Here is a 25,161-nt window from a genome sequence, read left to right as displayed (position 1 = left end):
TCGATTAAACTTCGAAATTAAAACCAACTCTATGATGAAATAATTACTACAAACATTTTTCTTTATTTCTCAAAACGTTTCATTTTATTTTCGTCAAACAAAACAAGAAATACATTTAAAAAAAGAAATCTATAAAAAACATGACAAAAGGCAAGACAGGGATCAGTGACTGGCAGAGAACATCCTGAACAGCTCATCACATTCATTTCATGCTGCACAGCGGACATGCGTGTGTTTTCCCTAAGTGTCAACACACAGAGGTGTTCATCCATGAACAATGACAACAAGACTTTTGAGTGGGACCCTGATGCCTGACAACAAACAACTAAACAGAGACAGGTGTTCAACCTTGTGATTTCATAGAACCAGGATCGCGCTGTCAACCCATGCATTTCCTGTTTTGGGATGTATTGTTTGTGTGTGTGTGTGTGTGTGTATATGTTTGTGTGTAGTGTGTCCATCCTATTTTTTGTAATTCCGCTTGCTAAAGAAAAAGCCAATGAGCAGCAGGACCACAAAGATGGCCAGGAAGATGCCCAGTGCCACACAAGAGGGCAGAGGGTGAGGAGGGAACGCCCCATACACATACACACTGAACGTAGTGGTCAGCATGCAGTAGCTGCAGAAACACAGAGACAGTCAATATCATCAGAAATATTATAAGATCAATGACAATCCAGTTTTAATGTGTACTATAGAATATGTATGGCATACAAATAGTATACTGGCTATGTATTATGGGTCTTTTCCAAAATTATATGAAAGTATTCAACTACCGTGTTCAACCTTCAGTTGATGTGCTATACAGCCTGGTAACTAAATGCCCTCCTGAAAGAGGTTGTTTACCCTCCTAGTCTACACTGACCTGTAGCTAGGATCCACCACTATGACTCTGAACACGTACATCCCGTTGTAGTTGGGAAACAAGACTCTGTTTCTTGTGCCCATGTTGAGGACCTGATACTGGGCTTCTGGGTCAGTGAGGGGCGGACCATCAGAATCCTTGCAGCTCTTATAATTCTTAACCAGGAAGAGGAGAAAGATAATTTCTCAGTGGGGTTTATGCTCGGTTGCCAGGTACAAAGCAAGCAGAGGGATAAATGTATGCAATCTTAATGAGAGGACAAGGATAATGTATCGACATTTGATAAGTTGATGAATATGTTGGATGAATATTCAATTACATTGTGGTAAATAGAGCTAGATAAGCTCCTCCCGCAGGATACAGGCTATATGATTATGGTTACAGTGCAAGGAGCCTCTAGTCTACAGTGCTGTGTGAACAAATTCCTATCAACCATTATTGACTGGTGATAAAGTATGAATTCAATCGAATTGTTATAGAATGTGTACATACATTCCTGGTCCAGGCGGTGTTGGGGTTAGGTTCATATTGCTGCTGGCTCAGCAGAGAGGTCCAGTTCTGGGGCTGGGAGACGCACTTGGCATCCTCGACCGACTGGAGGTACTGGTAGTTATACATGCCGTTCACTTCGAATATCACAAAGTCAGCGCTCACCTGCTCCACAAACTCATTACCGTTCCAGCTGCAAAGGGTCAGGGCGGGTTTGGAGGTACTGGTAGTTATGCATGCCATGTTCACGTGCTCTAGAAAAGGCTGTGTGGTGGGTTGGCACTGGCATTGTTGCTCTGTGGAGTGCCATGATGTTCTATGGTCTTTGTGTGTGTGTCATGTAGTTATATCAAAGGTCTGTCTGAACTCCACTTCACAGAGACGACAGGTTTCTTACACTGAACGTTCTACAGTAACAGCTGTTAAGGGGTTGCCCGTGTGTATATTTTGGCGGTTTTGTGGGTCACTCACAGCTCCAGGGAGGGTATCCAGGGGGTGTCGTGATAGACCAGTAAGGGGCAGAAGTAGTCTGTGATGCTGTAGGAGATGTGCAGGTCACTGGAGGCAGAGCCAGCCCGGAACAGGTGCTGAGGGTCATACACAGCTCTAAGAGAAGGAGGAGATGAAGGAGGAAGAGGATAATGAGAGGAATACTAGTTGTTTTAACTGACATGAAACAAATATATATAATATATAATAATAATACCCTTCTTACAACTCTTGTGATACCTGACTCAGAGATATGACGTAGGTGCACAAAGTAAACAGCATAGGGGGTCAATTTCTGCAACAACTAAGAGCGTTGAAGCGCAATGCTAAACTCCCCCACTGTTTTGGTCCCATACCTCCAACGCTCTAACAGCGTGACGCGAACACATGCACATGCGCAGATACTGTGTGTGACCATGTGGGAGCAAAGTCTTGCATCTTGCTCATCGCAATATCTGCGCTGCTGGTTGTGGCAACGTTATTTAGCTGAATCTACCTTTAATGTTCCACAAATGATAAAGTACAATACTCTACTTTGCATTACAAGCATCTTTTTATAGAACAGATCATATGTTGATTAAACATGTCTATGAATCATGATAGTCTAGAATCTAGATCCATCAGTGCTCTGTGTGTCAGCCCCGTCCGCAGAACCTACTTGGGGATGACGTAAGAGAAGTTGTCCTGAAGCTGCTCTTGAGTGAACGTGCCTTTAGTGCAAGTGGTTATGTCCCTGTGGCAAAAACAATAATGACAGAAAGAACCAATGAGTTTGGACACTCAGATCTTACAGTTCAATAGTTCAGAAATGTTTTGAAAATTGGGAATACGACATGAGGATTTATCGCTCACTTAAGAACTCGGGTATGCTTTCCAGGAGGGCATCCAATGAGAATGTGAGCTTTCTAAAACAGGAAAAAGAACAACAAATAATGTTAATATAATAGTATGTACGTAATACCACACTGGAGGGCCATAGCCTTTTCTGTACACTGTGAGGACAAACTAACATGTCCCTTTGATGTTAACTCATACACATTGTTGTGACTGTTAGAGGGCTGTGTTTCTGACCAGGGGGTTGAAGTCTTTGCAGGACACGTTTCTTCCCATCAGGTCTACTGCAACTGTGGAGAGGCTGCCTTTACGTAGACTGGAACTGACCCAGAGAAAACACTACACATCAGCAACAGGAAGAAACAGCACCCTCTGCTGGAGAGACCACTGTCCTCACCAGCTAAAACTCATATTGCCAATTTGCCATCTACTGAACATTCGAGAATGCATTCTTACCTCGGCTTGAGGGTTCCGTCTGCTGCCTCCATAAAGAACAACTGCTTCAGTTCAATGTCCTGCCATTCAAAATACAGTATGTTAGAAACCGAAACACTCCCCCACACCGCCCCTGCCACATTTTATACTTTAACTGACTGTGTCCAGCACCGAAATGAAAGCTAGACAGTCAGGAAGCATAACAAATTCCAAAAATGATGGATAGAGGACTATTTTTTGCAAATTTTGATAGCGAGGAAATATAACAGTGCGGCCCTCCGGACCTCTTTGAAGACAGAATGTGGCCCCCAGGGCAAAATGAGTGTGACACCCCTGGTCTAGTGATTCAGTTGTACCAGGCGGTATTTCTTGGTGCCCTCTGTAGTAATGCCGTCCTCTACACACTTCGCATCTAAGGACAGAAGCTTAGACTCTGTAACTGTCACCTGGTCACACACAAGAGGAGAACAAGGACACAGTTCAGATTCATTCATTGTATTTGCATGACAACACTAGCACAGATCTGAGACCAGGCTACTGGGAAGGCCACGGTGAAGTTTTATTTATTTAAATGTTTTATTGAATATCCAAAACATACAATATACTTGCAGTGAAGCCGCTCAACAACTACATCATACCAGTCATCCAACAGACTCCCATTCAGAGCGACACATAGAAGCATCCAGGGTCAATGCCCTGCTCAAGGGCACCTTGACAGATCTCCCACCAGGCCAAAAAACGTGAACCCGAACCCTCCAAGATCCCCCCACAGTTCCCCAATAGCTGTCCCTCAACCATTCAAGACCCCTCCCACAGCCCCCCCCCCCCCCCCCCGAAGAAAAAATAATTCCCACCAGGCCAAAAAATAAATAAATCCATTCCCCAGCCCCAAGAACCCCCCAGTGCACCAACAAACAAGAGAATGAACTAAAGGGAAAAAAGAAAAAGACAGAAGAAAACAGCAAACAAAGCAAAAAAAATAAATAATAATAATAAATGAATTTTAAACTAAGGACATCAAGGACAACTAAAATCATAACAGCAATGCCAACTGTATATGTTTGTGTGCATGTCTGGCACAATTACATGTATGTGTGTGTTCTTGTATGCGTTTATTTGAATGAGTGTGTGCATATGCATGTGTACAAACACCTGCACCGCATCAGCCTCAGGCAAATCCGGCATTTGCTGTAAAAACACTGCCCCTCAGTGTCATTCAAACTTACTTTTTTATTATGTTTTACTTTGACTTTATTTGATATACTTTTATCTTGACCATCATTCTATCTCCCGCACAGCAACCCCACTGCCACTTGTCTCCAATTCCACATCCCAACCCTCAGCTTCCCTCAGCCCATCCAATCTATCTCTGCTGGCCACCCACTTCGGGTTTCTACGCAACACATATCTTTCAACTATGCTGTGATGTTTAACGTAGAATTTCAATCTATCCAATTGAATAGAATCCACAGATTCCGAGTTGAAGATAAATACTTTTACTAAGAGTATTAGCAATTGACTGACCCGGTCTCTCCAGATCTCCTAACAGTACTACTTCAAGAGTCAATTTTAGATCAATGCTATGCATTGTTAGCCATTCCTGAACCTGAGACCAGAAACAGGCTACCTGAGGGCAATACCAAAATAAATGGTCTATTGATGCTGTATCCTCACAACAAAATCTGCAGAGCTTCGATGATTTTATGCCCCAAATATTCAACATTTTGTTGGTGGCAAGAATTCTATATAATAATTTTAGCTAAAAGCACGAAGTCTTGAATCTTGCGTTGTTTTATATATCAACTCATACACTCTGTACCATGGAATCGGTACATCAAAAATCTCTTCCCAACTATTTTGCAATCTGTATGGCACAGTTGTCAACATCCTGGTCCTCAAATGAAGCTGGTATACTTTCCTATTTATGCTATTTTTATTCCTCTGCCAGTTTTGATCCTTTACATTGGGCAGACAGACCAGTTCCGTACCTCCTCCCGCTGCCACCTGCCTCCTTCATTTTTGGGGTAATGCTGTAATCAATTGGTTGTACTCTGGGATTGAGCAGACCTTCCTGTACTATTCTGATAACTCCATGAAGGACATAACTCGACCATTCCAATTTACAATATCATTTAATAAGAACAAAATACCCTTTTCAAACATCTTTCTCATAAATACAGGTATATTATCAACTAGCACATTTGAGTTCAGCCATAATATGTGTTCTATCTTTTCAGAGAGATGAAATTGAATTGTAGCCAGTTCTGTAATGCTTGTTTGAAAAAGAGAGATACTTTGAAAAAAGTATCATTTTCAATTAATCGAAAATGAGACATGGCAATCTGAACAAACACAAAAAGGCAATTTTTAAACAATGGATGAACTTTTCAAAGTAATCTACCTGAGAACCATTTAGCGTTCAAGTAAAACTTTTGAATAAGTGAAGCTTTTAGAGAGGTTTAGTGCTTTTATATTTAATAATCTCAACCCACCCAACTCATATTCATTATATAGATAGGCACGTTTTATTTTGTCTGATTTAGCGTCCCAGTTAAAGTGAAATATTTTTTGCTCATATGATTTGAAAAAACGAATCATCAGGAGTAGGTAGCACCATAAATAAGTGAGATATGACTAAGGAGTTAATCAGGGCAATTTTTCCATAAATAGACAGGTATTTACCTCTCTATGGTTGCAGGATCTTGTCAATGTTACAAGTTTTCTATTGAAATTCACTGTGGAGAGCTTATTTATATATTTTGTGATATGAATACCAAGTATGTCTACTTCCCCATCAGCCCATTTTATAGGTAAACTGCAGGGTAATGTAAAAGTTGTATTTTTTAAAGATCCAATATGTAATATTGTACACTTAATTCATAATTCGGTTTTAGTCCAGAGAGTACAGAAAAGTTATCTAGATCGTCAATGAGACATTGCAGGGATCTAGCTTGCGGACTTAATATAAAACTTGAGTCTTCGGCATACATGGACACCTTTGTTTTTAAGCCTTGGATTTCTAATCCTCTAATGTTGTTATTGGATCTGATTTTAATACAGTGGGGGAAAAAAGTATTTGATCCCCTGCTGATTTTGTACGTTTGCCCACTGACAAAGAAAGGATCAGTCTATAAATTTAATGGTAGGTTTATTTGAACAGTGAGAGACAGAATAACAACAAAAATATCCAGAAAAACACGTCAGAAATGTTATAAATTGATTTGCATTTTAATGAGGGAAATAAGTATTTGACCCCCTCTCAATCTGAAAGATTTCTGGCTCCCAGGTGTCTTTTATACAGGTAACGAGCTGAGATTAGGAGCACACTCTTAAAGGGAGTGCTCCTAACCGCAGCTTGTTACCTGTAAAAGACACCTGTCCACAGAAGCAATCAATCAATCAGATTCCAAACTCTCCACCATGGCCAAGACCAAAGAGCTCTCCAAGAATGTCAGGGACAAGATTGTAGACCTACACAAGGCTGGAATGGGCTACAAGACCATCGCCAAGCAGCTTGGTGAGAAGGTGACAACATTTGGTGCGATTATTCGCAAATGGAAGAAACACAAAATAACTGTCAATCTCCCTTGACCTGGGGCTCCATGCAAGATCTCACCTCGTGGAGTTGCAATGATCATGAGAACGGTGAGAAATCAGCCCAGAACTATACGGGAGGATCTTGTCAATGATCTCAAGGCAGCTGGGACCATAGTCACCAAGAAAACAATTGGTAACACACTATGCCGTGAAGGACTGAAATCCTGCAGAGCCCGCAAGGTCCCCCTGCTCAAGAATACATATACATGCCCGTCTGATGTTTGCCAATGAACATCTGAATGACTCAGAGGACAACTGGTGAAAGTGTTGTGGTCAGATGAGACCAAAATGGAGCTCTTTGACATCAACTCAACTCGCCGTGTTTGGAGGAGGAATGCTGCCTATGACCCCAAGAACACCAACTCCACCGTCAAACATGGAGGTGGAAACATTATGCTTTGGGGGTTTTTCTGCTAAGGGGACAGGACAACTTCACCGTGTCAAAGGGACGATGGACGGGGCCATGTAGCGTCAAATCTGGGGTGAGAACCTCCTTCCCTCAGCCAGGGCATTGAAAATGGGTCGTGGATGGGTATTCCAGCATGACAATGATCCAAAACACACGGCCAAGGCAACAAAGGAGTGGCTCAAGAAGAAGCACATTAAGGTCCTGGAGTGGCCTAGCCAGTCTCTAGACCTTAATCCCATAGAAAATCCGTGGAGGGAGCTGAAGGTTTGAGTTGCCAAACGTCAGCCTCGAAACCTTAATGACTTGGAGAAGATCTGCAAAGAGGAGTGGGACAACTACAAGAAACGTGGCGGCCAACTACAAGAAACGTCTGACCTCTGTGATTGCCAACAAGGGTTTTTCCACCAAGTACTAAGTCATGTTTTGCAGAGGGGTCAAATACTTATTTCCCCCATTAAAATGCAAATCATTTTATAACATTTTTTACATGCGTTTTTCTGGATTTTTTTGTTGTTATTCTGTCTCTCACTGTTCAAATAAACCTACTATTAAAATTATAGACTAATCATTTCTTTGTAAGTGGGCAAACTTACAAAATCAGCAGGGGATCAAATACTTCCCCCCCACTGTAGCTAGCAATTCGATGGCCATTACGCATAGATATGGTGACAGCGGACACCCTTGTTTAACTCCTCTTGACAATTCAAAACTCTCTGAGAAGTAGCCGTTATTTACTATTTTACACCTGGGGTTGCTATACATCATTTTTACCCATTTGAGAGAATTACCGAAATTGAAAAAAATCCAGGCATTTATAAATAAAATCCAGTCTTACTTTATCAAAGGCCTTTTCAAAATCTGCTATAAATACCAGGCCTGGCTTCTTAGATGTTTCATGATGTTCAATTATTTCTAGTAGTTGTCGTATATTATCTCCAATGTATGGTCCATGTAAACCTGTCTGATCAGGATGAACAATACCTGGTAAAACCCTTTTAATTCTGACTGCTATGCATTTCACTAGTATTTTTTCATCACAACATTGACGTGTAAGGAGCCTCCAGTTTTTTTAGATAGACTTTTATATTTGCCATCTGGGTCTTGTTTTAATAATATAAAAATCAGACCTTCCTGCTGAGTACTTGACAGACTACCATTTCTATAGGAGTAGTTAAAATCGTCTAACAATGGTATATTAAAAAAGGCTTGATATACCTCTACCGGTATGCCATCAAGCCCTGGGGTTTTTCCAGACTGAAAGGATTTAACAGCCTCAAAAAGTTTTTCCTATTAAATTTGGCCTTCGCACTGATCTTTCTGTACATTTGTTAATTTTCAATTTTGTATATTATTTGGAAAGAATTCCTTATTGTCATCTTCATTCAGTGGGAGAGGATGAGACGGAAAAGAGAACATCTGCCTAAAATAATTAGCTTCCTCTTTTAAAATATAATTCGGAGAATCATAGATGGCTTCATCTTCAGTAACGAGTTTCTGCAAATTATTTTTGTTAGTGTTCCTGTACTGGAGATTCAGGAAAAATGTAGTGCAGTTTTCTCCATATTCCATCCAGTTTGCTTTATTTTTGTAATAGATCACATTAGATTGTTCTTGAATAAGTTCCTCAAGTTCTTTTTGTTTTTCCTCTAACTTATTTTGTATCTCTGTAGTATCGTTTTTATTGCTATCTACCTGTACTATAAGTTCATGGATTTCCCTTGTTAGTCTGGTCTCTTTAGCCAGAAACTGCTTTTTTATTATTGATGAATATTGAATTGAATGACCCCTGAAGGTACATTTAAAGGTATCCCAAACAATAAGGGGATTTGCTGAACCCATATTATACTGGAAAAATTCAGTTATAAATGATTTTGTCTTAGTGAAAAACAAGTTGTCCTCCAGTAAACTTTGATTAAATTTCCAATATCCCCGTCCACATGGAAGATCATTATGTGAATGCCAATTAGATGATGATCCGATCGCATTCTGTCTCCTATTAAAACTTTTTTAACCTTTGATGCAAGAGAGAAAGACACAAAAAAGTAGTCAAGATGACTAGCTTGATTAAGTCTCCTCCATGTATATCTCACTAGGTAAGGGTTTTTTAGTCTCCAAATATTCACTATTTCTAATGTGTCCAAAATTTTCGTGATTTCCTTAAGGGCACGGTGATGATAGTTTGTAGAGTGATTACCTTTACAGTCCATTGAGGTACTGTGACGGCTGTCGTAGAGAGGGGACCAAAGCGCAGCGTGTTGATTGCTCATGATGAATATTTATTTGAACTCAGAACACTAAAGAAAAATAACAAAGAGAAAACGAAAGCGCACAGTTCTGTCAGGTACAGAAAACTAAACAGAAGACAACTACCCACAAACACTGGTGGAAAAAACCCTACTTAAGTATGATCTCCAATTAGAGACAACGAGGACCAGCTGCCTCTAATTGGAGATCATTCCCCCCAAAAAACATAGAAATAGAAAACTAGAACCTAAACAAAACATAGAAAAACACAATACACCCCCTGACCTACTCTACCATAGAAAACAACATCTTACTATGGTCAGGACGTGACAGTACCCCCCCCCCAAAAAAAAACAACAAAAGTGAGGGTAGGGTGGGTAACTCCTGTCTATGGCGGCTCTAGTGCAGTCCACATAACCTTATCCTCCAGCGGATCCTCCAGCAGAGGAGGCGGCTCCGGTTTGGGGCATAACCCCCGATCCACCCACTGATCCCTCTGCTTCAGTACCACCGGACCGTGGATCGTCGTCGGAGGAACCGGACTGTAGATCATCGCCAGAGGTTCCAGGCCGCCTCAGGAGGTTCCGGGCTGCAGGCCGCCTCGCTGGAGGTTCCGGGCTGCAGGCCGCCTCGCTGGAGGTTCCGGACTGGGGAGCGTCGCTGCAGGCTCCGGACTGGGGAGCGTCGCTGCAGGCTCCGGACTGGGGAGCGTCGCTGGAGGCTCCGGACTGGAGAGCGTCGCTGCAGGCTTCGGACTGGGGAGCGTCCCTGGAGGCTCCGGACAGGGGAGCGTCGCTGCAGGCTCCGGACAGGGGAGCGTCGCTGCAGGCTCCGTGCCATGGATCGTCACTACAGGTTCCGTGCCATGGATCATCACTGGAGGCTTTGTACCATGGATCATCACTGGAGGCTCCGGGCCATGGATTATCACTGGAGGCTTCGTGCCATGGATCATCTCTACAGGCTCCGGACCACGGATCATCCCTTCAGGCTTCTTGCCATGGATTATCCCAACAGGCTCCGGGCCATGGATTACCTCTTCAGGCTTCGTGCCATGGATCATCCCTACAGGCTCCGGGCCATGGATCATCACTGGAGGCTTCGTGCCATGGATCATCACTGGAGGCTTCCTTCGTGGAGCTGGAACAGGCCTCACCGGACTGGGGAGACACACTGGAGACCGGGTAGGAGCAGGCACATGCTCACCACGATAAGCACGGGGAGTTGTCTCAGGTCTCAACCCTGACTCCGCCAATCTACCCGTGTGCCCCCCCAATTTTTTTTTTTTTTTGGGGGGGGCTGCCTCTCGTGCTTCCCCGGCAGGCTTCTGTATCTTTCCAATACTTGCCCCCAAGTCCAGTCTATCCTCTCTCGCCACTCCTCCAGAGACCAGGAATCCATCTCCTCCCGGGCACGCTGCTTGATCCAGTTGTGGTGGGTAGTTCTGTAACGGCTGTCGTAGAGAGGGGACCAAAGCACAGCGTGTTGATTGCTCATGATGAATATTTATTTGAACTCAGAACACTAAAGAAAAACAACAAAGAGAAAACGAAAGCGCACAGTTCTGTCAGGTACAGAAAACTAAACAGAAGACAACTACCCACAAACACAGGTGGAAAAAAACCCTACTTAAGTATGATCTCCAATTAGAGACAACGAGGACCAGCTGCCTCTAATTGGAGATCATCCCCCCAAAAAAACAAAGAACTACAAAACTAGAACCTAAACATAGAACTACAAAACATAGAAAAACACAAAACACCCCCTGTCATGCCCTGACCTACTCTACCATAGAAAATAACATCTTACTATGGTCAGGACGTGACAGGTACTTAACAATAGTCTCCTACCATAATTATTTGATCATTTGTTGCCTGTTAGCTCAATAAATTGGTATAAATGTTTTCGAAGAAGTATGGATCATCCTGATTTGGACCATATAGATTAATGAGCCAAATCTCTTTTCGTCCACTTTCATATTCAAAAGGATCCACCTTCCTTGCGCATCATTCCCGACTATTTGCACATTCAGATTGAAATTTTGGTTAATTAATATCATCACACCTTTTGAGTTCCTTTGTCCATGACAGAAAATTATTTCACCACCCCATTGCTTTTTCCACACAACTTCATCTAAGGATGTAGTGTTTCCTGTAAACAGTATATATTATATTCCTTTTCTTTTAGCCACGTAAAGACTGATCTTCCTTTTTTATAATCTGCTAAACTGTTACAATTGTAACTGGCTATACTTATTTCACCACTTACCTGTCACGACTGATTTGGACTGGCGGATAGGCGGAATCAAATGCAGGAGACAGAGGTGCTGGAGGTGAGTGTCTTTTAATACAACTGACACACACAAACGCCGAAAAGCACAGGGCGCTATACAAAGTTCACGTATTTTGAACTGCGCCCATAAAACACAAAATATAATTACAAGGCGCAAGGAGCGCAGCCGGTAACTCACTCGACAAAACTGTCGGTAACACAATGTAGACAATAAACAATCCCGCAAAAAATCCCAACTGAAAACACACATTAAATAAGTCCCCACTAATGACATACACAAAACAGGTGCGGAACAGACAGACAAAACTAAACGACACAGAAACAATGATCGGTGGCAGCTAATAGGCCGGCGACGACGACCGCCGAGCGCCGCCCGACCGAGGAGGGGCGCCACTCTCGTTGGAACCTGTGACAGTACCCCTCCCCTGACGCGCGGCTCCAGCCGCGCGCCGACGCCGGCCTCGGGGACGGCCCGGAGGGCGAGGCGCCGGCCGATCCGGTCGGCGACGGTGGAAGTCCAGCAGCATAGAGGGGTCCAGAACGTCCGCCGCCGGAACCCAGCACCTCTCCTCCGGACCGTACCCCTCCCAGTCCACGAGGTACTGCAGGCCCCCTACCCGACGTCGGGAGTCCAGGATGGCTCGGACTGTGTACGCCGGGCTCCCCCCGATGTCCAGGGGGGGCGGGGGGGCCTCCAGCACCTCACTGTCCTGCAGCGGACCAGCTACCACCGGCCTGAGGAGAGACATGAAACGAGGGGTTAATACGGTAATACGAAGGAAGTTGTAACCTGTAACACACCTCGTTTATCCTCCTCAGGACTTTGAACGGCCCTACAAACCGCGGACCCAGCTTCCGGCAGGGCAGGCGGAGAGGCAGGTTCCGGGTCGAGAGCCAGACTCTATCCCCCGGGTTAAACACGGGGGCGTCACTGCGGTGGCGGTCAGCGCTCTCCTTGTGCCGTTCGCTCGCCCTCCTTAAACATTCCTGGACCGTGTTCCAGGTCTCCTGAGAGCGCTTCACCCATGCCTCCACCGCAGGAGCCTCTGTCTGGCTCTGTTGCCATGGCACCAGGACCGGCTGGAAGGGTGACAGATTAGTGGAGGAGTGGCGCTGAGAGTTCTGGGCCATCTCAGCCCATGGCACGAACTGCGCCCACTCCCCTGGCCGGTCCTGGCAATACGACCGCAGGAACCTGCCCACATCCTGGTTGATGCGCTCTACCTGCCCATTACTCTTGGGGTGGAACCCCGAGGTCAGGCTGACCGAGACCCCCAGCCTCTCCATAAACGATTTCCATACCCTGGATGTAAACTGGGGACCCCGATCAGATACGATGTCCTCGGGCACCCCATAGTGCCGGAAGACGTGAGTGAACAGGGCCTCTGCGGTCTGCAGGGCCGTAGGAAGACCGGGCAAAGGGAGCAGACGGCAGGACTTAGAGAACCTGTCCACAACGACCAGGATCGCCGTGTTCCCCTGAGACGGCGGAAGATCCGTAAGGAAATCCACCGAGAGGTGAGTCCAGGGCCGCTGTGGAACAGGGAGGGGCTGTAATTTCCCTCGAGGTAGGTGCCTAGGAGCCTTACACTGAGCGCATACTGAACAGGACGAGACATAACGCCGGACATCCTCAGCCAAGGTGGGCCACCAGTACCTCCCCTTCAGGCCCCGCACTGTCCGTTCCACCCCAGGATGACCCGAGGAGGGTAGAGTATGGGACCATCGGATCAGGCGATCGCGAACACCAAGCGGAACGTATTTCAGGCCCACGGGACACTGCGGTGGAGTAGGTTCTGACCGACCCGCCCGCTCTATGTCCGCATCCACCTCCCATACCACCGGTGCCACCAGACAGGAGGCGGGAAGTATGGGAGTAGGATCGATGGTCCGCTCCTCGGTGTCGTAGAGACGCGACAGTGCGTCAGCCTTCCGGTTCCGGGAACCTGGAATGTACGAGAGAGTGAAGTTAAACCTCGTAAAAAACATGGCCCACCTTGCCTGACGGGGATTAAGCCTCCTCGCTGCCCGAATATACTCCAGGTTACGGTGGTCGGTCCAGATGAGAAAAGGGTGACGTGCCCCCTCAAGCCAATGTCTCCACACCGTCAAAGCCCTGACCACGGCTAACAGCTCCCGGTCCCCCACATCATAATTGCGCTCCGCCGGGCTCAGCTTCTTAGAAAAGAACGCGCATGGGCGGAGCTTCGGTGGAACGCCCGAACGCTGCGAAAGCACAGCTCCTACCCCAGCCTCGGACGCGTCCACCTCCACTATAAATGGCAAAGAGGGGTCCGGATGCGCCAGGACAGGTGCATTGGTGAACAGAACCTTCAGACGATGGAAGGCTCTGTCCGCCTCTGCTGACCATCGTAGCCGCACCGGGCCCCCCTTCATCAGTGAGGTAATGGGAGCTGCTACCTGGCCAAAACCCCGGATAAACCTCCGATAATAATTAGCGAACCCCAAGAACCGCTGCACCTCCTTCACAGTGGCTGGGGTTGGCCAATTACGCACGGCCGTCACGCGGTCACACTCCACCTCCACCCCCGAGGTGGAAATGCGATATCCTAGAAATGAGACGGCTCTTTTGAAGAACTCACATTTCTCAGCCTTGACGTATAGGTTATGCTCCAGCAGCCGCCCAAGCACTCTACGCACCAGGGACACATGCTCGGCGCGTGTGGCGGAGCAGATCAGGATGTCATCGATGTACACCACCACACCCTGCCCGAGCATGTCCCTAAGGACCTCGTCCACAAAGGATTGGAAGACAGCGGGAGCATTCTTTAACCCATACGGCATGACGAGGTACTCATAATGGCCCGATGTGGTACTAAATGCGGTTTTCCACTCGTCTCCATCTCGGATACGCACCAAGTTATACGCACTCCTGAGATCCAATTTCGTGAAGAAGCGCGCCCCGTGAAATGACTCCACTGCCGTAGCAATGAGAGGTAGCGGGTAACTGAAACCCACTGTGATAGCATTTAGACCTCTATAGTCAATGCACGGGCGCAGACCTCCCTCCTTCTTCTTCACGAAAAAGAAGCTCGAGGAGACGGGGGATTTAGAGGGCCGAATGTATCCCTGTCTCAAGGACTCAGTGACGTATGTATCCATAGCCACTGTCTCCTCCTGAGACAGAGGATACACGTGACTCCTCGGAAGGGTCGCGTCGGCCTGGAGGTTTATCGCACAATCCCCTCGTCGATGGGGTGGTAATAGAGTCGCCTTCGTCTTACTGAAGGCGATAGCCAAATCGGCATACTCTGAGGGAATGTGCACTGTGGAGACTTGGTCTGGACTCTCCACCGTAGTCGCACCGATGGAAACTCCTATGCACCTACCTGAGCACTCCCTCGACCACCCCGTAAGAGCCCTCTGTCTCCACGAAATCTGGGGGTTGTGTGTGGCTAGCCAGGGGATTCCCAGTACCACTGGGAACGCTGGGGAGTCAATGATGAACAGGCTGATACGCTCCACATGACTCCCCCACGTCTGCATAACCAGTGGCACGGTGACCTCCCCTACTTGGCCTGACCCTAGCGGTCGACTATCTAGGGCGTGCACAGGGAAGGGGTGGTCCAGCTGAACCCGGGGAATCCCTAACCTCTCAGCTAACCCATGGTCCATAAAACTCCCAGCTGCACCTGAATCGACTAGCGCCTTATACTGGAAGTGAGGGGAAAAATTAGGAAAACAAACGGAGGTGTACAAGTGGTCGACAGGGGGCTCTGGGTGTGGTTGGTGCGGACTCACCTGGGGGGCCGAAGCAGTGCTCTGCCTGCCCTCCGAACTCCCGGAGGGACCTCTCCAGCACCGGTCCACAGTGTGTCCTCTGCGTCCACATCGGGTGCAGGAGAGACCCCCCCCTCCGGTCCTCCTCGGTGCAGCCCCCCCTATCTCCATGGGCTGTGGAGCGGGAGGACTGGTAGGTGGAACGAACAGGCCCCGACTGGAACGTCCCCGGGCAGCCAGCAGGTTGTCCAATCTAATGGACAAATCCACCAGTTGGTCCAGAGTGGAGGTGTTGTCCCTACATGCCAGCTCCCGGCGGACGTCCTCGCGAAGGCTGCACCTATAGTGGTCTATTAGGGCCCGCTCGTTCCACCCCGATCCAGCGGCGAGAGTCCGGAATTCCAACGCGAAATCCTGAGCGGTCCTCGTCTCCTGTCTCAAATGGAATAGTAGCTCACCCGCCGCCCTGCCCTCCGGGGGATGATCGAAAACCGCCCGGAAGCGGCGGGTGAACTCAGGGTAGTCACCCCGGGCCGAGTCTGGACCATCCCAGACCGCATTGGCCCATTCCAGGGCTCGACCCGTGAGACACGAGACGAGGACGCTCACCCTCTCTTCGTCGGAGGGAGGTGGGCGGACGGTCGCCAGGTACAGTTCCAGTTGGAGGAGGAACCCCTTGCACCCAGCGGCCGTCCCATCGAACTCCCTGGGAGGTGAAATCCGGATCCCGCTGGCACCCGCTTCAGTGGATGTAGGTAGGGGCGCAGGGTGAGGGACCGGAGCTGGTCCTGCTGGGGAGGCACTTCTCTCCCATCTCTCCAACCGGGCCAACACCTGATCCATGGCCGAGCCTAGGCGGTGGAGGAGGCCGGCATGCTGGGAGACCTGCTCAGCCATGGATGGCGCTTCTGCTCCTGCTGACTCCATCAGTTTTTTGGTGCGGGATTCTGTCACGACTGATTTGGACTGGCGGATAGGCGGAATCAAATGCAGGAGACAGAGGTGCTGGAGGTGAGTGTCTTTTAATACAACTGACACACACAAACGCCGAAAAGCACAGGGCGCTATACAAAGTTCACGTATTTTGAACTGCGCCCATAAAACACAAAATATAATTACAAGGCGCAAGGAGCGCAGCCGGTAACTCACTCGACAAAACTGTCGGTAACACAATGTAGACAATAAACAATCCCGCACAAAATCCCAACTGAAAACACACATTAAATAAGTCCCCACTAATGACATACACAAAACAGGTGCGGAACAGACAGACAAAACTAAACGACACAGAAACAATGATCGGTGGCAGCTAATAGGCCGGCGACGACGACCGCCGAGCGCCGCCCGACCGAGGAGGGGCGCCACTCTCGTTGGAACCTGTGACATTACCGTAACTAGATACTATTCTCAGGCTAAATTGACCATAATTAGTGCTTGTAAAGTTACTGCCATAAGAGGCATTATGACAGTAAAAACTAGAGCTTTCAAATGTCTGATATTTAGAATTCTAGAAATAGGTTCTAGCAATATTTGTTTTATTCCCTTGCCTGTTTGCCTGTGAGCCAATGCCACAGATGTTAGAAAATTGAGATGTGTGTAGTAAATCTGAGTAGGTTGATGTGTATGATATTGGATGTGATTTAGTGAGAGTGTGTACGATGTCTGTATAAGAGTAAGACTATAATGTGTGATGTCCAAATAAATAATAACTCTGCCAATTTGCATGGTTGAGTGTCGATCTGTGTAACATGTAGTGCGGTATAGCCTTAATATTCATGATGATAATTGTAATCCATATCGTATCACTGTCATAGTTGCGTCATAATTACCTTTAACATCATTGAAAAACACATCCCAGCATTTCCATAGCAATTGACGTTTCACATGATCATGAAAGAGACCTTGCATTACTCTAGAGACAGCTTCACTACAGTACAAATATATTCCATACAATATGTTATTCCCCAATGCCCCTATTCTGATATCTCCCCTTGCTTGTTGTAAACATATATAAACTTGTAGACAAATACATAAAAAAGATAGACAAACAATAAACACATTAAATTATAAAACAGTTCTCGACAATAGAGAGAAGAGAAAATAGAGAAAGAGTGCGAGAAGAGAGCGAGATCAGGTGTCGTGTGTATGTATAAGTCCGTATGTGTAAGAGAGCATGTAATTGAGTACGTGTGTGTTCATATCCACTTCATAATGTTCAGATATTTTTAAAGTTCCCATACTTTCTTTTTTTCGTAACCTGAAGTCCCTGTAGTATTTAGTACAGCCTTGGTGTTATGATGCTGGCTCGGAAGTTTATGAACCTCTTACCAGGGGGAAGAATTTGCAAAGAGGTGAGGGGATGTAGACAGCAGACAGGTGGACGGTGCTGCCCATGTCGATGTAGAAGAGCTCCCCTGCAAATGTGCTGTGGAACTGCTCAACCTGGAGTGAGAAGAGAATCATGCCTACGTCTCAGATGACACATTATTCTCTATTTACTCATGGTTTTTTTCTGGATTAAAAAGGGGTTTAGGTAGTGGGCGTGGCAGGGGGCATGGCTATGGGTGCGGTCGGCCCGTCAATTTCCTGCAATTCTACACGTTTATCCATGGAGCTGAGAAATTGTTTCAGTTTTAAAGCACATTTTCTGCATTTATACACATTTTGCCATGGAGCTGGGAGAAATGTTGAATTATTTTTTTTTGTAACCCTTTTTTCGTGATATCCAATTGGTAGTTACAGTCTTGTCCCATTGCTGCAACTCCCGTACGGACTCGGGAGAGGCAAAGATCGAGAGCCATGCGTCCTCCGAAACATGACCCTATGTGTGTAACATGTAGTGCGTATAGACTTAATATTCACTGCTTCCTGACACACTGCTCGCTTAACCCGGAAACCAGCCGCACCAATGTGTCAGAGGAAACACTGTATAGCTGGCGGCCGAAGTCAGCGTGCATGCACCAGGCCACCACAACGAGTCGCTAGAGCACAATGGGACAAGGTCATCCCAGCCAGCCAAACCCTCCCCTAACCCGGACGACGCTGGGCCAATTGTGTGCCGCCTCATGGGTCTCCTGGTCATGTCCGGCTACGACACAGCCCGGGATCAAACCCAGATCTATAGTGACACCTTGCAGTTTTAAAACTAATTTCCTATGATGCTACATACTAAGCCATGGAGCTGAGCGATATATATATATTTTTAACCTAATTTCCTGTAATTCTATGCACTTTGCTATGGCTATGTCATAATTTATATATTTTTTTATCTCAAACATCCTTTCTTAATTGAAAAGTAATCTAAGAAGTAATCTTGTTTTTCTAAAGTATCTTTAATCTGATTAAAATAGTTTGCTGGTGACGTAACCAGGGTTTTTTCTGGATCGGAGAGGTGGCAGAGGGTCTGGCAATGGGTGCGGTAGGTGCTGCCGAATTTTGGATAACATTTTTGAGATCCCCATTTTAGTGGGGTTTTTTTATGTAACAATTTTAGCTTTTCTCCATGGATCTGAGATATAAAACAATCTGTTTCAAAGTTAATTTCCTGCAATTGTACACATTTTGCCATGGAGCCAAGACAACATTTGCAGTTTTAAAGCTAATTTCCAGGGATTCTATGCATTTTGACATGGCTAATGCTGTGTTCTGTTGCTCAAACATAATAACAAAATCTATACTGTTAAATGAATTGTTTTGGAATTCTCAATTCCCTTGACTGTTATCTTTGTAATTATTAGTTCTCAAAGATCATATTATTTAAAAATATATAGGTCCATTATCTTTTCTACATACTTTATATTTGGTTTTAGTCGTTTAAGTTTACACTGAAGGCGTTTTTCCATCCCAAAATGTATTTCAATTCATATTTTTCTTTTTTTACAGTTTGGACTTAGGACTCCCGAAAAAAAGCTTAGGCAGCCCGCCCAGGGGTTTCTATGGCAGAAAGACCTCTGACCTCTGTCTACTGTATGATGGGGAATAGGATGTAATCCGTCATTTGTCATGTAGTTTATCTTCACTCACTGGGCAAGACTGAACGGGTGGTGTGGTACGTGTTAGCTCCTGCTGGACAATGATAACCTTATGGTCAAAGTCCACCCCTCTGAGCAGCAGGTCCTCCCGGGCTTGGATCATCATCAGGTCCCCATAGTCACTGAACAGCATCAGGTTGTCCTTGGACAGGTCAATGACAGACGCAAACTGAAACAGGCAGGAAGACACAGGATAGTACAATCATTATAATACAGGACAGCTCTCTGTTACTGACAGTGGACTTATCTATCCAGTCAGGACCAGAGATATCCTTTTGTACAATAATACATAAGGAGTTCACCTACTCTGCCCAGTGTGGGTGAAAACGCGATTTAGTCATGAAATGTCACTTCCTTATGTTATAAAATACATTTTACTAAGACAAATATAATTCTTCATGTTCTGACTCGTTAAGCGGGGTCTTTCTCTAACATATCATTAACATTATATCCAAAAAGTCAGATTTCGTAACCTAATACATGCGATAATAATCACTGAGCGCTTCTCACAGGAACTTTTGAGGATTTGGTGTACGTCTGCAAAGTTGTTTCTGTGGGTCGCAAAAAGCTAAATTAGCATAACACAAGCTGAATTAAATGTAAAAGGCTTTGAAAATAAAAATATTGCGGTACACTCAGTGCTCCGTTGACATTTCACAAAGATACACTTGTTTTTTAGAGATTTATTTTTAAAAAATAACAGACATTTCGCATTAATATGAAAAGCGTGTATTAAAATATGACAATACTACACGTCTCAAAATCTATATCTATCTTACCTCTATATTGTTTTATGTCCTCCGGATTTGAGAAGAAAGATGACGAGTTCAACTGTGAGCCTGTCAGTTAGCTGTAATTCTAGCACAGCATCCAGTCTAGCTGACGCAATGGTATTTCCCTGATTTTTAGCCACTTTTTTTCTCTGGCCTCCATTGATTTAATCACTATACTTCTGGCCATCCCACAAGGCTAAAAACTCCAATAACTTTTGAACTTATTATGATAGAGACATAAAGTTTGGAGCATTGGTTTTCTTAGAGGAATATCTACACAATTAGCATATTTGGCATTATTTTACCCATTGATCAAAAGATACGTTTTGGATTGGACACCCTATAATACATGTGTAATATACAGGGCTACAGTGTATACAGTATGTATGACAACACTGGTCAGGACTCAGAAGATGTCACTACCACTAAAGGGATTTCAGAACTTGAAGTTGAAGCAGTTGCAATTGAGTTGCACTAAATGAAAGCAGTTGCACAACATTGTGAGGGTGGCAGGTAGCCTGTGGGGGTGGTAGGTAGCCAAGCGGCCCAGCAACCGGAGAAATGCCAGTTTGAATCGCAGCTCTGTAAAATCTGGTGCGGAGTGAGCAAGCAACCGGAGGGTTGCTGGGATCACCTAGATACCATCGGCTGCTGTTGTGCCCTTGAGCAAGGCACTTAACCTGCTATAATTGCTCCAGGGGGGCTGCACTGCGGCTGACCCATTGTGTCTTGGGGGGTTGGGTAGTGAGCATAAAGACACATTTCCATTCTCTATTAATCTTAAAAAAGCTACACTACATGTAGAATTTTTGAATTGTAATATTAATTTTTTACCCTGTTTTCTCCCCAATTTCGTGGTATCCAATTTGTAGTTACAGTCTTGTCTCATCACTGCAACTCCCGTACAGACTCGGGAGAGGCGAAGGTCGAGAGCCGTGCGTCCTCCGAATCACAACCCAACCATGCTGCACTGCTTCTTGACACAATGCCCACTTAACCCGGAAACCAGCCCCACCAATGTGTCGGAGGAAACACTGTGCACCTGGCAACCGTGTCAGCGTGCACTGTGCCCGGCCCACCACAGGAGTCGCTAGTGCACAATGGGACAAGGACATCCCTGTTGGCCAAACCCTCCCCTAACCCGGACGACGCTGGGCCAATTGTGCACCGCCCCATGGTGTTAACTCGAAATGACACAATGACAAGCTTCCAGTTTAACAAAGTTTACTATACCGTATGAACACACTACAAGGTAGCCATTGCACTCTAGGCTAGGTCCATCAACGAACAGACTTCCTGCGCTGGCACACTCTTGACTGAGTGATAGCCCCGTAATAACAGAAATATAGGGATACTTAAAACATGAACTTAACACATGGGTCTCCCGGTCGCGGCCGGCTGCAACAGAGCCTGGATTTGAACCCAGAATCTCTAGTGGCACAGCTAGCACTGCGATACAGTGCCTTAGACCACTGCGCCACTCGGGAGGAGTCCATAACATATCTGCAGTAATAGTGGAATTATAGTGTTTCACAATTTTTTTTCACACATTAAAATTACTTTGGGCCAATACAAAATCGCATTCTAAAATGCAGACTTTCTATTTGACAACCAAATAGGGTAAGGAAACATTGTGCCATCAAAATCGCTGTGAAATATATTTTCAATGTGGATGAAAATGAAAATAAAATAGCCATGTTACAGGGAAATGGGATGCAAGGGAAGGGGGAGTTGTTTGGAATGCAGTCTAGTTGTTGCAATTCATCTAGCTTCCACTAGGGTGAGACATTCTATTTGTAGCACCTTTAATATGAACAGTACATGTTAATCACATACTGTATGTACGATAAGTATATACATCCTGAATACTTACCCTTACTGTAGTTGCCTCCAGTCCAGCCCTGCCATAATACAGTACCCCGTCGCTGGTGAGAACAGCCATCGCACCGTTGTCGTCTAACCATACACAAGAGGGAGGATTCAGTGGTACCATATTGGTTTAATTAGTATAATTTACAACACACACACATCTGAGTGATTTAGTCGTGACATTGTTTTAGTCTAATTTATGACACATGAAGAAGTAAGCACACACACTCACACACATAGATGTCAAGTAGATATTACCTGTTGCCACCTGTAAAATGGTGACTTTAGGAGGCGGGAGGGTGGCATTCTCTTCTCCCATAATGTACACCGGCACAATCACAACGCCTGAAAACCAAAATAGGCATTAAGACATGTCAGAATAGTAAGACAAAAGAATATTCTTTGGTCACCCACTGGTATTCTTTAAATGGACTAATATCACAAGAAGAATCCAGCATCATGCAATGGTGATTTTGTAGTACCATGGTTGGGTGAGTAGAGCAGCATGTGTGGAGACCAGATGATGAGGTGGCCTCTCATGCCTGCTGGCTGGATCACATGGATGCTGGACAGCGGGTCTCGCATGGGGTGATTGTCTGTCTGTACCGAACGATTTTCGGAAATGTGCCGGAAAGAAAACTACCACACATTTTACAGCTGGTACACTGATCATGTCTGTGATTATTTGGTGACTTCAGAAAGGGCTGTGGTCAATCTCTCACCTTTCTTTGGTTGTCTGCTAACATAGCCACGATGCTTGACACAGTGGGCATGTTGAATAACCCTATGATAAATTCCTGTGAAATGAGTGATGAGAGTTGGCTTTTGGGGTGCTGCTGACTTTTTATGCTTAGACCTGAGGACTATGAACCTCAATGATTTTGCATAAGTTTGATTTCTACGGTTAACTTCAAATACATGTAAAAGAACTTTGAGATGACACTGACTGACAGAGTATCCAAGCTCACCGTTGCCTTGGGGGCCATAGGGAGGTTAAAAAAGGAATTGCCTCCATTCGAGGACATGTAGACCTGTTGGTCCTCAAGAGCACTCCCCAGATTGTACAGCAGAACACAAGAGCTCACATCCTGTTGACAAATAAAACAAGACACAATACATCACACAGCCATTCACAGCAGTCTAAAACAACTGTTAAACATACTACAGTGACACACATGTTTGATGAGAGTAAATATTTAGCTGTGGAGTTTACCATGCAGGCCTTGTCTTTGCTGAAGCAGCACTGTAGTGCAGATACAGTAGACACCATGGATTTCACTCCTGAAACAAGAGATCTGTGATGATCACTGCAGGACAATGGTTTTAATGAGCAGAAAGTAAATGATAGGATGACATTAAGAAACCATTGCACATTATTTTCAACTAAAACTTGATATTTGAGGTGATTGGACATGGTTATATGCTCCAAACCTTGAGCAGGAGTCCATGTCCCTTCAGTTAGAGAGTATAAGTACAACTTTCCGTCGATAACAATTGCAAGGTTGTCCAACACAAAAGCTGCAGAACTCACCGACCCCTGAAGCTTCTACAAATATGAGAAATGGTTATGAATTTCAATAAACATTAATAAGACATGACAGTAATAGGCATCTGGAGAAAATATACAAGTTATCTATGTCATATCAATCCCACTTGCCGTTATTCTTCAAATTATTCAATCATATGGTATCTTACATTTCATTTGTTGGATGTAGCTAAAGATAGTGTATCAAAAAGTGGGAGTACAATATTGTTATATATTCATGACTGTAACAAATTATAGAGAGATAAGTTACGGTGGGTTGAGAGGGATTTGTACAGAGACTCACACCAGCCCCTTTATATTCGAGTGGAGTGGCTGATTCCTCAAATAATGCCCTGGTAATGAGGATCCACTTCCTGTTATTAGAAATGATAAATGAGGCGGGAACATTTTCAAGAAAACCATCATGCTAAACAAGGTTGGAAAAAGTTGCTAGCTAGCCTAGGAATAGCAAAATGTTTCACCCCATGTACAAGGCCAGGCGATTGTCGCAGTGACTTCGAACCAGAGCTGGTCGTTTGTTCGCAGAATATAAGAATGTCTGATGAGAAACATTGAGGTGGTTAACTTTGTTAGGTAGCTAGCTAGAGGTTAAACAATGGAAGACATTCCGTGTGCATAGAAACATCAATTCACCGCAGATGGCGCTTGATCCTGCCTTTCGACATCTTGTTTGGGTGTGGAAGACCATAGAAAACCTAGACTTTGAATTACAAAATGACAAGGTACAACAAGAGCCTATGTAGTGCAAAACGAGAGAGCAAAATGTTCACTTTGGCTATCAATAATAAAGACAGGTCTTATTTTGCTTATTAAAATACATTTACAAAGAAACATTAGCCTAGCGACTATATGAGGTTTGAACTTAGCTGGCTAGCTAGCTAACCGTTAGGTGGTTAACGTTACCTGGCTTCTTCATTGGTACAAAATGGCATAAAGGACATTATTATTATTATTATAAAAATGGTTTGGGCATGCGTCCGCCACATTGTTGAATACTTGTTTTTACGTATATTATGTTGCCAAGTATTGCTGTTTTGAGTCACTGAGAATGTTCTAGACTAAGCGGGTAACGATCAATCGTTAACTGCCGAGCGGGAGAGGTAGAGGCGATGCTGCAACCTGGTCTCAGAGCATTTCGTATTATTATGTACGTAAATCCAAGTCACCATTCTGTACATGTTCCGAATAAAAATTAGAATGATATGTTCCGAATTGCAATTAGTACAATATGTTACAAATGGCATTCATACAATATTTTATAAATTTGCCCAACGTATTTTGTTACAAATTTCAATTTGTTGTAGCTAATGTTAGCTAAGCAGCTAACGTCTGGCTAAGCAGCTAATGTTGGCTAAGCAGCTAACGTTAGCTAATAGGCTAGGGGTTAAGGTTAGGAGTTAGGTTAAAGTGTTATGGTTAGGGGAAGGGTTAGCTAAGAGGGTTAGGGGAAGGGTTAGCTTACATGCTAAGTAGTTGTAAAGTATATTTAACAAAAATATAAACGCAACATGAAACAATTTCATGTTCATATAAGGAAATCAGTCAAT

The 25,161-nt window shown here is 44.9% G+C and overlaps 1 protein-coding gene across 1 annotated transcript; it reads right to left on the bottom strand.

The window, feature by feature from the left end:
* Positions 1-17: 17 nt before the first annotated feature.
* On the bottom strand, positions 18-24,714 carry LOC115168321 (cation channel sperm-associated protein subunit delta). Its single transcript, XM_029723475.1, has 21 exons — positions 24,518-24,714; positions 24,076-24,314; positions 23,898-23,967; positions 23,500-23,614; positions 23,282-23,349; positions 23,037-23,156; positions 22,791-22,865; positions 22,551-22,707; positions 22,327-22,413; positions 22,073-22,155; positions 19,419-19,595; positions 17,724-17,837; positions 3,469-3,558; positions 3,134-3,192; positions 2,915-2,999; positions 2,696-2,748; positions 2,502-2,576; positions 1,826-1,960; positions 1,358-1,547; positions 866-1,020; positions 18-619 (listed from the first exon to the last, which is right to left on the bottom strand). Exons 2-21 carry the CDS (start codon positions 24,078-24,080, stop codon positions 463-465), a joined length of 2,070 nt encoding a protein of 689 aa, XP_029579335.1. The 5' UTR covers positions 24,081-24,314; positions 24,518-24,714; the 3' UTR covers positions 18-462.
* Between the last annotated feature and the right edge of the window lie 447 nt (positions 24,715-25,161).

This window comes from Salmo trutta, chromosome 30 (genome assembly GCF_901001165.1).
Source record: "Salmo trutta chromosome 30, fSalTru1.1, whole genome shotgun sequence".
Lineage (NCBI taxonomy): Eukaryota > Metazoa > Chordata > Actinopteri > Salmoniformes > Salmonidae > Salmo > Salmo trutta.
Note: the sequence above shows the minus strand (reverse complement) of the source record. Positions and strands in the feature narration are given on the sequence as shown.

Excerpts from the sequence above, each read along its gene's own strand:
- LOC115168321 (XM_029723475.1), bottom strand. Across the intron at positions 3,559-17,723 it reads TTTGCAAATTCTTCCCCCTG|GTGACAGTTACAGAGTCTAA; the intron begins GTAAGAGGTTCA and ends GTGTGTGACCAG. Across the intron at positions 3,000-3,133 it reads GACGGAACCCTCAAGCCGAG|TTCCAGTCTACGTAAAGGCA; the intron begins GTAAGAATGCAT and ends TCTCTGGGTCAG.